The sequence below is a fragment of the Pteropus medius genome, unplaced genomic scaffold, assembly GCF_902729225.1.
Source record: "Pteropus medius unplaced genomic scaffold, Ma_sr-lr_union100, whole genome shotgun sequence".
Lineage (NCBI taxonomy): Eukaryota > Metazoa > Chordata > Mammalia > Chiroptera > Pteropodidae > Pteropus > Pteropus medius.
In genome coordinates, this window is record NW_024355109.1 from 421,383 (window position 1) to 435,728 (window position 14,346).

The following is a 14,346-nucleotide window of genomic DNA, read 5'->3' on the forward strand; positions in this document are numbered from 1 at the left end:
AATTATAAAGCAGGGAGTAAACAGTTGAAGGTGGTTACAAAATGATTTGCACAAATGCACTGAGCCACAGAAGAAAAAGATGTTAGATTAATCTGAAATATTAGTATTATGGTTGGCTTATAGCAATATTAAGAGTTGTTCATCTCATCTCATTACCTAATTTATACCAAAAGAAAGACAAACTATATAAACCCATTACTTTTCAACTTTTTCGATGAAACTAAAATCATATTTTACAGAGGTCAGAATCTTTTTATTTTCCATTCAGCAACTATTTGAGTTCCTACTATGTGTACAGCATTGTGCAGAATGCAAAGTTTCCTGATCTATGGCCCCTTTGCTCAGCAAAATTACTATCTAATAGGAGAAAAGAAATTATCATTTACTGGGAATCTATTTTATACTAAGGAACATGGCAGCTTTTCTCTATTCACTTAAGAAAATTAAAATTTATATAAACTTCTATATGAAATTGATACTACATGGTGCTACTTTCCACTTGCTCAAGTTTTGATGTAATAATTTAAAGAATCTTTAATTCGCTATTTTAGATACAATGTTTGTATGGTACTCCCAACCAAAAACTACCAGTTCTCTGGCTGCTGGTATGTTAAGTAGAGTTATGCACAGATCTTTGGGATCGCCCTTTATTTAGGAGTATGTCAGTTGATACGTTAAATTCAACCTATCCTACTTTTTGAGGCGACAGATTACTCCAAAGGGCCTGAAGTGAACTCAGAGGCAGACCTCCCCTGGAAGCTGGTCTACACACATCAGGGGAACCAAAACTCCTCCCACTCTGCAGCTGAAGGGCCCTAACTGTGGCCAAGAGTGAGCAGGCCCATCACACTACACTTAGCTGTTTTCCAGGAGTGCTCAGGCTTACCCAAACGCCCCCTCAAGCCCATCTTATCACACCACTGCACACTGTCCCCAGCACTGTGCTGCTCAAAGTGTGGTCCTTGGACTAGTGGCAGTCTACAGTTTGTTACTGGTCTCAGATAAACTAAGTACAGAAATTGACTATAAATATTTTAGAAACCTTAGTAATAATAATTTCAGGTCTGTTACACTTAATAAAAATTAAGAGCTTGTATTTTCTGTATCTTCTTAAATCTTTCTAATAATTAATTTTTATTACATTTTTGCAAACTTAAAAAACTTAAAAAAAGAAAACAGGTTCTTCACCACGAGTTTTGAGAAGCACTGTTCCAGGTCACAGCTTGTTAATAGTTAAAGAAATGAATGTATATAAAGACTGTGTCAAAGGTAAAGCAAGAAATAATTTAGGCAAACGCTTCGAAGAAACATAATTTGATTTTCTGAGCATGAAAAACAAACTGTACTTTTGAGAAGATAAACATAAGTGCATAAAGTCTTTACGATTTCATTACTTGCTGTTGGCAATTTCTCTGTGAGAAGTAAAATTTCTACAAGAAAATTTCTCTATTATTATAAAATACAGTAATATGTCCCATTTATAGATAATGGAAAATATGATTATTACAGAGTTCAAAGTGACATTTAAGTGCTCAAATCTGTTTTTTATAAAAATTTTTGACTGATAGTACAATATTTGTAGCACATACTCATAAAACTAACATTTCTCAATTGTTAAAAAATAAAGTATATTAATAATGTGCTAATTTTATCAATTCATATAGTACTTACACAATGGCCAAGCTAAGGAAAGCCCAAGGAGAAAAAACAAAAAATGTTATGGGCAGTAAGTAGAGTAAGAATAGAGAAGCTAAAGTCTCTATCAATACACATTATAAAACAGCAAAGAATCAGAGAAAACACTTCCAACTAAATTTGCCCCCCACCAAAAAATCAAAAATTTAAATAAGATACTAATCTTCAGTTTCCAAGAACATTTCATTGAATCAAAGGTTATATGATGTCTAAAATTCTCCCAAACACAAAGCTTTACCCGAGCAGTAAAAGCTTTTCCATTAGTGTAAATAAAAATTCCTTTTAAATGAATTTGTATAATTAAAGGCTGTGTCTGCATGTGTTCATGTAAAACTGGTTTTTAAATTACCATCATTTGGATCCCACACACCAGCATTGTTTAAAGGAAAGCAAGCTCAGAGAGAAGTAAATGTGACTGAATCACTAAATACATTATGAAATGTTAAAAATAAAATCACATTTCTTTCAAGAGAAAAGTGTCCTCTCACTCAAGGAAGGTGGAATATTCCAGATGTTACTTATAGTTCTAAGTGAACAGTTATATTTAATACTCACATATGCATAATGTGGAAAGGAAAGCAAATACATTAAAATCTAGAGAGAACTTTTAATAATTCGTTTTCCTTCCTTAAGAACATTTGTCATTTAAAAAGATGTGGCAAATATCACAAATTTAAATATAAAATTATCACTTTTCTTCTATAGGAGTTCCAATTTTAATTAAAAAATAATAATTTTTATCATGGGAAATTTTCTCACATAGGTTTCTCCAAGGACAAAATATGGTTTGACAAGATCGAGTTGAAAATATCTTCTTAACACAGGGTTTGATGCCAAAAAGCAATTTAGAACCTAAGAAAGGTATATATACATACAGTCATTCCTGAGGTGACAGTTGCATGTATCACACTGATTCACATATGCCTCCTGTGGTGAAGCATTTTCTGTTTTTCATTCCTTTTCTATCCTAATAGGAAAGTGATATGTAAAGGTAACAGCACTAATGCTAAACCTGTCTTCATACCTCAAAGCCTGGTTGAATGACTATCAAATTGAATGGAATTGCCTCAAAAATTTCTGTTCACTTGCTGCAATGTACTACGCATTACAAATTTTAGTATCTGGTGCTCTTTCACCTACTTATCAGTAAAGCACCTTGCAATAAATCATGGATAATGTGCAGGCAAGTTTCCCCTTAAGAAAATAAACTTCCACATCAGACCTGCAGCCAATCCTTAGCTATAATTAGCCTTTCTATTTTCTCTAAAGCACCAGAGATTTTCCTGACACATCTCTATTATTCTCTTGAAGCAAGACTAGTAAGATTTTTAAAAATGGGCCAGAACCCATAGACCCATTGCCTCCTTTCAGGTAGACGAATCCATGGAGAGAATATCTATAAAAAAAAAACCAATATCAGTACTAACATGTAAAACAGCTTTGAAACTCTTCTTTCAAAATAATCTTGAAGGCAATGAAATACACACATTTCTTTGAACATCTGCACAGATGCTAATTCCTCACTCTTTGAAAGTGAATTAGGACCAGCTAGAGGCCACTCAGAGGCAGATCTGGCTGAAGAAGGTAATGCTGTTTTGTGTCAAAAGTCAGGTGTGACTATAGATTGAAGAGCAAATTCTTAAAAGGTTTAAAATTAGCTTTGAAGACAATCCTCAAAAAAAGTTTTTGTAAAGACAGAATATTTTAAAGCTTCTAAATACATTTTTAAGAAAGGCAATACTGACCTATGCTGCAATGTCTTACATTAAAAATAAGGCTCCTGTAGTCATCTTTCTCCTCCCCCTATTATGGTTCACATATGCCAGGCTCAGTGTTGTGCCCAGTACCATCCCCACAAACTAGTCTCGCCCCCACTCCACAGGTGAGAAACGAAGAATGAAAAAAGGTAAGTCACTTGGCAAGCCAAGTGGCTAGGCCAGGTGTCAAAAGGGGTCTTTCTGATTCCAAAGTGTCCGTCCTTTGCTATGATACTCTTTTGTCTCCCAGGAATACTCTGAGCTATCTTCTTATAGAAAAGAAATTACTTGAAAGTCCTAGCTACAGCAATTAGACCAGAAAAAGAAAAGTTATTTAAGTTGGAAAGGAAGAGGTAAAACTGTCATTATTTGCAGATGACATAATACTATACACCGTGAACCCAAAATAGTCCACCAAAAACTATTAGAACTGATAAATTAATTCAGTAAAGTAGCAGAATACAAAATTAACATTGAGAAATAGGTTGCATTTCTATACATCAATAACAAACTATCAGAAAGGGAAATTAAGAAAACAATCCCATTTACAATTGCTTAAAAAAAAACCAAACCTAGCAATAAATTTAATCAAGGAGGCCAAAGACCTGTACTCAGAAAATTATAAGACTTTGAAAAAAGAAACTGAAGAAGATACAAATAAATGGAAGCATATATCGTGCTCATGGATAGAAAGAACTAACATCGTTAAATGTTCATGCTATCCAAAGCAATCTACAAATTCAATACAATTCCTATCAAAACACCAATGGCATTTTTCACAGAACTAGAACAAATCTTCTAAAATTGATATGGAATTACAAAAGACCCCAAATAGCCACAGCAATCTTGAGAAAGAAGAACAGAGTTGGAGGTATCGAACCTGATATCAGACTATACTACAAGGTTACAGTAATGAAAACAGCATAGTATAGGCAGTAAACTCTCTGATGTTGCTCTTGGTAACATTTTTTTCTGATATAACTCCTCGGGCAAGGAGAACGGAAGACGAAATAAACAATGGGATTACATCAAACTAAAAAGGTTCTGCACAGCAAAGGAAACCATTACGAAAACAAAAAGACAACCTATTGAATGGAAAATATTCGCCAATGATTCCAATAAGGGGTTTTTATAAAGAACTCATACAATTAAATACCAAAAATACAATCCAAATAAAAAATGGGTAGAAGATCTCAATAGACATTTCTCCAAAGAGAACATACAGATGGCCAATAAATACATTAAAAGATGCTCGATGTCACTAATCATCAGAGAAATTAAAACCAGAATGAGATATCACCTCACACCTGTCAGAATGGCTATCATCAGTAAATCAACAAACAGTGTTGGCGAGGGTGTGGAGAAAAGGGAACCCAGGTGTATGCTTTGTGGGATTGCAAATTGGTGCAGCCACTGTGAAAAACAGTATGGAGGTTCCTCAAAAAAATTAAAAATAGAGCTGTCTTATGACCTAGCAATTCCACTTTTGGATATTTATCTGAAGAAACCCAAATCACCAATTCGAAAATGTATATATGCATCCCTACGTTCACTGTAGCATTACTTAAATAGCCAAGATATGGAAGCAACCTAAGTACCCATCAATAGATGACTGGATAAAGAAGTGGTACATACATATAATGGAATATAACTTGGCCATTAAAAAGAATAAAATCTTACCATGTGCAATAACATGGATGGACCTAGAGGATATTATGCTAAGTGAAATAAGACAGACAGAGAAAGATATATATGATTTCACTCTTATATGTGGAATCTAAAGAACAAAATAAGCAAATCAACAAAACAGAAATAATCTCATAGATATAGAGAACAAACTGGTGATTGCCAGATGGGAGGAGGGGTTGAGGGGTTGGGTAAAAAAGGTAAAGGGATTAAAAAGAACAAACCGGCAGTTACAAAACAGTCAACTGAATGTAAAGTACAGCATAAGGAATACAATCAATAATATTGTAGTAACTATGTATCATGTCAGGGGTATTCTAGACTTATCAGGGGAATCACTTTGTAAATTATGTAAATGTCTAACCACTATGCTGTACACCTGAAACTAATATAAAATAATACTGAATGTCAACTGTAATAAAAAAAATTAAATATTGGTGCTAAAAGACCAAGGAAAAAGAGAAGTGATAACATAATTAATATGAAACCTCTTAGGGAACAAAGAAGTTTTTTCTCTAAATATAGAACTTATCTGTAAATAAAAAGTTAATATCCGTGCTTGTTAGATTAGCCCTCAAAGATCCAAAAGAAAACAGCCCAAAATTTGGGATTTAAGTTTCCAAATAACAATAGTGTTTGTGCTGTAGGAAAGTAACTCTGTAATTTCTAAATAACTGCATGATACTTTTTACAAACAGCATAAAGTATAAATCTCTCTCATTCAAATTAATAAACGTAAAACGCCTCTTTCAGGGGAATACAGAAATACTCCAAAATACTACGAGGACGACTCATGAGGAAAGGTGAGAATGAATAGCAATGGAACCAGCATATGCTAAAATCAAAAATAATTTGTTTAAGCAAAGTTATTCTAAGCTTCCTATCTATATACTTTTAATTTCTATTTAAGGCTACTTTCCTCTCTCTTTCCCAATAAACTCACCCACCATCTCAGATGATAGTCATTTACTTTCTATGACACCCATATAACCTCACTTTAAAATTAATCAACAGACAATAGCTTCTTTAAAATAAACGAATTATCTCTTTATAAATATAAAAAGACTTTAAGGTATTTCATATTTGTTCTTTGCGCCATGGCTTGGGTAGACTGTTGTACTAGAGGCACCTGTAGGAGGCACTGAACTTGCATGGCACCCACAGCAGAAGCAGCCAGGATTATGCTTCAGACATTAAACTCTTTTCAAGTATGTCAGCCCCTCATCTGTAGTAAGTCGACCCTGTGGAAATGACTTCCCAAGATGACTAGGTTGTCAGGGAGAAGTTTCATTCACTGCCACCACAGATGAAGAATTTATCTGATCATGAGAGAAAGTTAAGTGCTGAATTCCCTCATGATTTTGACTGGCATGCTAAGAGTAGAGAGGACTGGGTATACTATGACTAAATAGAGAATGAATGGGGAAAAAAAAAGACACATGTGTAATTTGAAACTTCCAAATTAGTGAAAGCTTTTTTCCTGAGAGCATTATCTAAACTCTGAAGTACCAAATGATTAAACAGTAGCAGTTAATACTCAAAGTGCCAAGCATTCTACATGGATAATATCGTAGGCCCAAATATCTTTCAAGAAAAAGGTGTATTATATCACAGAGATGAATAAAGTGAAACTCTGTTAAATTTGGACATCTATCCCTAAGGAAAAAAAGGTGATAAGACATGTTAGTTTAGAAAAATAATTTTGTGTTTCACTAATTTTCATGAGCAGCAATATAACGTATAACTTTATAAAAGTGGTCACCAGTATTGTGAGTCCAGCTATAAGATAGTAGAAGAACACAGTACTAAGATAGTTTTAAAGGTTCCCCATCGGCAGTATTACTTTGTCCTACACTCTACAAATGAATGGCCAATATGAAGTTGGAATTATGAGCATAGTAATGGTCAGTCCTACCATCACAGAGCAATCGTTTGATCTGGATTCCTCCTTTAAAAGAAAAATTTATAAAAGAAAAAGTCTACTACCTACTGGCATATGGAATTGCCAACAGTCTGCCATTTTTGACCTATAAAAATGTGGATTTTATATAGCTTACTTAATATAATGTTGTCTTTGAAAGTATTCCCAATAGGATGCCAAAGGACTTTAAAAAACAAGTTCTTTGGGCATATGGCCTTTATCAACTTATTTAAGAGACTATCTAATCAGATTTAATATTCTAACAAGTATCAATATTATTATTAAGAACAATTAGGAGGGTGTACTTTCATTATGGCTTTGCCTCTAGGGAGCATGATTATTTCAGCTTCTTTAGAACTCAGTTTCTCATCTTTACGTGTGGGAACCAGATGAGCACCACTATCTACTTCAGTTTTGATCACAGAACTAAATTAAAGATGTTATACTGGTAGTAGTTCTAATATTTAATCAGGATAGTAAAACCACATATAGGTCATTGTTAATTAGTAGTTTGATCTGATAGAGCAATCGAGTTTATACCAATTTGTTTTTTTGTGTTTTTTTTTTGATGGAATAACCCTTCCCATCTCCATTCTTAACTCTCTCCCCATAAAAAGCTTTTGTTATTGGCATTACCCTTAATAAACTGCTGGTAAACTAATAATTCATATTACCAGTTGGTTTCTGTTTGATGGTCCTTTTTTAATGAATAAAAAAGTATTGATTTTCACACAAAAATTTTACAATGCAGGAGTTTTTTCCCTAACAAAATGACTAGTCCATCACACACAGGTGGTGTTCACCCTAGTCGAAATTTCTAAAAAAGTATTCTCCACTAACAATGTATATGGTATGATTTCAGACTTGTCAGTTACCAGTATTTTCAGAGAGGTAAAGCATTAATCTTCAATACAGAGTGTTGGCCTGGTGCTTAGCATTTTGTTAGGAGGTAAGAGAAACACAAAAAAGTAAGACAAAAATACTGTCCTCCAGAAAGCTATGACCTAGCTGGGAAAGCCTACAGGAGCCAATTTAATAACTGTGCAAGGCACTCAGTCGTCAGCGTCCAAATGCATGTCACCATCATTAAGGATTAAGCAACCAGAAAAGAACAAGGTCACAGAGGGCTGATGCAGTCAGAAAAGAAATCTGAGCAACAGACATGTAAACAAGAGCAAACAATCTTATTTGTCCCAGATACTCTATGAAGCACTTTTCAAAGACCAATTACTTTAAACCTCCTAACAACTCACAGGGAGAGGCACTATCGTCTCTATTTTGCAGATACAGAAATTAAGTGATATCAGCTAATTCATCCAGGACTGCACAGCTAGTAAGGGCCAAACCTGGATCAAACCCTAGAGTCTGATGCAGGTGTGGAGGAAACTGGACTTGAGTTAGATCCTTGAAGGGAGGGAGGCCTTGGGAAGTGGAGGGGTGTTCTGAGAGGGCCCGGGAAGGGAGGACGGCAGGCATAAAGGCCCAGGAACAGGAATGAAAGACTTCCACTGCTAGCCCCGAAAAGAGACCAAGTGCGACATGCTGGGTAGAGTCAGGCTCTGAAGAGGCCAGTGAATGTACCCAGGAAATTTCTTACTAATCTCCACACAAACTAAAAGTGTCAAGATAGTAAAATTCAGGTCCCTCTAAAATGTAGAGGCTTTTAGTCTCAATTCTTCTCTATGAGTTCTTTGACAGGAAGTGTTTGGAATTGCTACGATTTTAAGAAGCATCTTAATTTTCCTGTTTTAAATCAAGGTATTAAAAAATAAAATTAGTGACATGATCATTATTCTCTTTCATACCTGAAGTTAGGTTATACACATTTCCCCCCTGCAAGGAATGCTGTACGTTACACTTTTCATGATAATGGCTTTACATCTCAAGGCTTCATCGTGAAATACTTAAGAAACTGGCACCAAGAATGGGGATTTTAAAACAAAAGTCATTAAAAACACACTTGAATGCTTTCTGAATGGGGATCCTGTAGCTGTTTATAAATAAAACTTGCAAAATACAGAACATTAGAAACTTCTATAATATGTTTTCCTGCTTAATTTACATCCTCTGAAATCACAGTATCACATTTTTTCCAGGAAAAAGACAAAGCGATGCTGAGGCTGTTATCTCTTCCAGTGTTTAGTGTCCAGGCATTCTTACCTCACAGTTGCTGAGATCGAGAGAAACCCCCTTCAAGTTATGGTTACTGGCCAGGCCCAGTAGCAGTGCCCTGAGCGAAGAAACACACACATGAGATACAGATCCCACACATTCCACTAAAATAAAACCCACAGAATAAGAATGCCTTTTCTGAATCACAGGTCAAGCACCAAGTACTACTTCACTTTTTAAAATGCCAACTGCATTTCTGTCTTCCGACAGCAGTGCAAAAATGATGCTGCAATATTCTTCCGTTTGACACGGGGCAGGTCCATCATAAATGCAAAACCCGACAGGACTGCTATTCCTGGGCAGATAAACCGCAGTACCCCTAACTGAACATTGAAGTTAAATTGTGCTCATCATAGGTAAATTCCCATCTGCGTCTACTTGAGGACAGTTCTAATAATGTTTAGTATATTTTTAGGCGATCGTTATTAGAGTAGCCAAGTGAAGCTGGTTTTTCCTAAGGAGTGTACTAGCGAGGAAGTCAGGCTCTGGAGCATGCCAGGATGTGACCTTAGGTCTAGACAGGTTTATTAAAAGACCTACAGAGGTGGTATGGCTAGGGGTGGAACAGCACTAGGGAGAAGGCACAAGTCTCTAGTTTGAGCCTGAGGACGGGATCCTGCGAGCCTGTCTGGCAGTTGGTCACAGGCAACTACATCTCCACTCTGGAAAAGACTTTTGTCATCTGCATGTTGAAGAGACTGGACTAACCATGTGGGTCCCCTCTCTCTCTGAGAATGAATGGATTCCACTTCCGTCAGTCCTACAGAATCCAACACCAATGAGAAAGCTTGAAAAAATTCCACACCTGCACACACATCCATTAAATACCACTGCAGGGAAAAGAGGATCTCACCTGGGCCCTGTGAGGAATACGAATGAGCAAGAGAGGGCTCCACCCTCAAGCAAGGGGAACAAATGTGTGCAAGTAACTGTGACAGGGGACAGGCGGTAGTAAGTCCCAGAGAGTGGAACGAAGGCATGTCCTACCTTGGAGTGACCACCTGTTCTCAATGTTTTGTGGGAAAGACCTCCAGCCAGCATGCTCCAAAAGCCCCAGGGCGAGGCTGAGGGAGAGGTAGAGGTAGAGTATCTGATGCCAGTTCCGAGGTTTCCCCCTTCCACTAATTCCCTGGCTCCCTCCACTGAAAGGAACCCCGCAGTGGGCACAGAGCACAAGAGCCTGGCTGCTTCCCACTACAAAAACCCCAGCTGGTCAGGAGGCTGGAGGGAGAGCTTGTCTATTTCCTGAATGCAGTTCACTAGGCCCCTAATCTAACACTGTCCTATGAGAGAGGCTGGGTGCTCTCATTTGTTTGCATGCTTCGGCTCAATTTCTTGTGACAGTGTTCCTCTTTTCCCAAAAAGTGGTTTTTTCCCCCTTTCTTTTTTGGGGGCCGTATTGACCTCCATCTCAAAGTTCACTTCCCAGGAACCCAACCTGCTACCACAGGGAGTTTGGACAAAGTATTCGGCTTCTCTGAGCCTCAATTTCCTCAACTGTAAATAGGAATAATGATGCTCTCCCTCAATTGTTGTCAACACTAATGGTGACAGTCCACACGTAAGTGCCCAGTGTCCAGCTTAGGGTCATGCTTTGAAATTCACTTCAATCCCACCCTTCACAGGTCAACCTAAGCACCTCAGTTTGTTATATCTTTTCAAATTATAACATGACATTAAATGTATGTAACTGAAGGTTGTTTACAGAATCTTCAATAAGGAAGCCTTTTTTCTCATATTAAAATTTTTACTGAGTAAAATATAGATCTGAAGAGACTACTGATTTAACATAATTAAACATTCCCACAAATGACCACAGGTCATAAGATTTAACAATTACAGAACAACTTTGAAGTGTAATATTTACAAATCTGTATCTATAATACAGTTAATCCGGTGTTGTTGTGGTGTGGAATTCACTTACAATCAATTATGCTAATCGAGGAAGAACTACTCTATATTTTAAGAGAATCAACAACACTGAAAGAATCAGAACACACATACCTTAACACTAAAACCACTGTGAAGATGCCAACCTCTCTCTAATACACTATAAGGGCAAGGATCGAGTCTGGTTTTGCTTTCTACTTAGTGCCCTTCCGGTATCAAGCACATTGTAAATGATCAATAAATATTAGCTGAATGGATGAATAATTAATGAGTGTGATTGATTACATTATAATGGGTCCCCCCCTTCAGAATATTGATTCTGATAGCTTTATTAATATCCATGCAAACAGCCTAATCGTGAGGCGTTTACTATTTGCAGCTGTTACACTGGGAAACCACTAATATATTAATTTAGTGTTTAAAAAGAAAAGGCCAGCTATAACATCAGGTTGTTTTTTAGCACCTGACTGGATCTACTGTTCTTAAAGACATCCATTGTTTTAGTCATACGGAATACTATAATCAAGATCTTATACCTCTCGAAAAGAAAAAAGGCAACTTACAAATTAGATGAAGATTAATTCTAGTAATATGAATAGCAGACATTGACGTTAACATTTCATACAAATTCCAAGAGAAAAATTAAGTGCTGGTTTACATGGCAGCTGAGGAACACCTGAACATTTGAACATATCTGACAATGTACATATTCACACATACTTGAAAATATGTTCTTTATCCTCAGAGAATTTCATCCTATAGTTCTTTTGATTATTTCCGGGAATGATGAACAGAAATTTCAAGGATGATAAATTACGTCCAAACCTTAACTTAGTTAAAAAGTTTAACTTCACCACTACACCTACACTAGAGATATTAATCCATAATATGAGTTGGTTGCCAAGTAAAAAACACCAAAAGATAGCCTATATTGACCTAGGTAATTCAGAAACCAAAGCACCTAAAAATTCTGTTGTACACATGTGTGTGTAGTTTTAATTATTACTGTTGGTATAACAGAATAAACATTGATTAAAAAAGAGACACACAAGACTATCTATACCTAAAATGGACTAAACAGAGGTTAATATAAAAGCAGTAGTACTTGGACACACAACTTTTATACAAAATCAGTGACTAATGCCAAGGTCACAAACCAAAGAAAGATTTCTTTTTTCGTATAAGATGCAATAATATCAATAGTGCACAACGTAATCACAAAGAATTTGACTTCCTTTTGTGTCCCAAAGTAAAAAGACATTTTCATCTGCCTTGTCTGTCTTAGGATTATACGTCTTTTCCTTCCCTCGAGCACATTCATAATAACAAGCTGAACTCTAAGAACTGCGAAGAAAATGAATTTACTACTCACTTCAAGGGCTCAGGGGACAGTTTTGTGCCTGAAAGGTTGATCTGCATCAGAGCCAGAGAACTACTAAAAAACTGCTTGAAAGTCAGGGGTACTTCTTTTCCTTTCCTGAAAAACAAAACACAAGTGTCAGCCTGACAGTTACACTTCCATCTCAGCACCTGACTTCCAAACTGGCAAAACTGTTCCATTGGTTATTCCAGCACTGTGAAATAATCCGTGAATCAGTTACGTCTTCAGTAGAAAGTTAAAGGTAAAAAGAAACAAAATGTCTAAAAGCTAAATAAACTAATCCAATACAATTAAAGGAATGATGTAAGAAAAGTTAAGACATCATATTAAGTCCTTAAAACAATTTATTCCTTTTCTTTTTGGCCAATGAACTCATTGTACTGTGTTTTACCTATAGAACTTCACAAAACTCCATGTTTGGGTTTTTAAGGAATAAGATGTCAATGAAAATGTTTCTCAACAATCTAATGAGTTTTCCCACTGGATAACACTGAATGTTAAAAATCACCACCTACATTTGGAAATAATTTTAGATGCAACAAGACTGTGACCTGATGTTAAGCTGAGGAACAGCACAGAAAGTCTGAGTGGCATGAAGCCTGCATGGCAAATTTCCTGCTCAGTTCTTATATCTCTATCACGAATCTAGTAATTTCAGGACAAATATTAAAATAGTTAAAGAAAAACCTCCAAAAAGCAATGGCTATAACCTCCAAATAATGTCCCTTCTATTACAGTGGGAAGAAAGTGGACCAAATCACACAGCTCAGCTAGAAAGCGGAGTCGACACCACTGTGAGAATTCAAGAAAAATAAGATCCCAGAATCAAAGCTGGAAGGTGAGCACTTTGCCTGTTTTGTTCTGATAGAATTGGTGGGAAAATTGAATAAGTCCCTGTGTAAGGCACTTAGCCTGATCCACAGTAGATGTCCATTTAATGATGGTTACTCATCTTCTATGGAAGGATTCACAGAATCTCAGGGCAGAGGCCATCCTAGTGGTCTAGCTCAACCAAATAAGATTCATCAATATTTAACACACAGAGGTCCCAGAAAACCTGTCAATATTTGAAAAAGATTTTAAAACAAGGCAATTTCATGCTATTTGAGAAGAAATACCTAAGCAACCAGCATGTCTATCTAAGAAGATGAAAAATAAACATAAGAGGAAGTAATTCTGGTAGAATGTATATTAGACATTTCCAACAACTCTGGTTCTAGATCTTGAAACAAAATGTTTGTAATCTCCCATTCGTTTTTCGATGAGCAAATGTGGTTAAATTTTTTTTTAATACAGCTCTCCTCTGACTACTCTGTTTTGGTGTCGACTGTTCAAAGTTTCCAAATATTCACTGTCCCTTTCTGAGAGACGAGGATGCTCATCACCCTGCTGACAGCAGGCATGTGCACGTTGAGTCCGAGGCCAACGGGACATCAGACACAGCAGAAGTGATGTGTGTAACTTCCAGAGAGAGGCTTTACCAGCTAGTACGTGCAAGGCCACGATTCTTCTTCCTCTGCTACACAACTGTCAGTGTTCTAGATAGAGGCCTCTCAGCCTCTCAGAGTGAAGGTCATGTGGACAGCCCATGAGGGACATGTCACAAAACTACCGTTGCTGAAAGCCATGGAAATGGGGCTGGGCTGAGCTGGGAGGCTCATTTGTTACTGTAGAACAACCTCATCTATCCTGAGTGATGCTCTTATGAAATTATCTGTGAACAAAAGTGTGAATAGCCCAGCTGACAGTCCGTAATTCACTGTAAATGCAGCAATTTCAAGATAATTACTAAGGGATTTCTATGATTATGTCTAGGTAAGGTACTGGGTACTAAATAGTTTAAT

At 36.5% G+C, this 14,346-nt stretch overlaps 1 protein-coding gene across 9 annotated transcripts in view; it reads right to left on the reverse strand.

The window, feature by feature from the left end:
• CARMIL1 (capping protein regulator and myosin 1 linker 1) overlaps positions 1 to 14,346 on the reverse strand; it is a 261,243-nt gene that overhangs the window by 93,247 nt on the left and 153,650 nt on the right. For all 9 annotated transcript variants that reach the window (XM_039857089.1, XM_039857092.1, XM_039857088.1 and 6 more), the window contains 2 exons: positions 12,494 to 12,598; positions 9,220 to 9,289 (listed from right to left, as the gene is read on the reverse strand). In XM_039857089.1, coding sequence (XP_039713023.1) covers positions 9,220 to 9,289; positions 12,494 to 12,598 — 175 coding nt within the window. The remainder of the gene's footprint in view (positions 1 to 9,219; positions 9,290 to 12,493; positions 12,599 to 14,346) is intronic.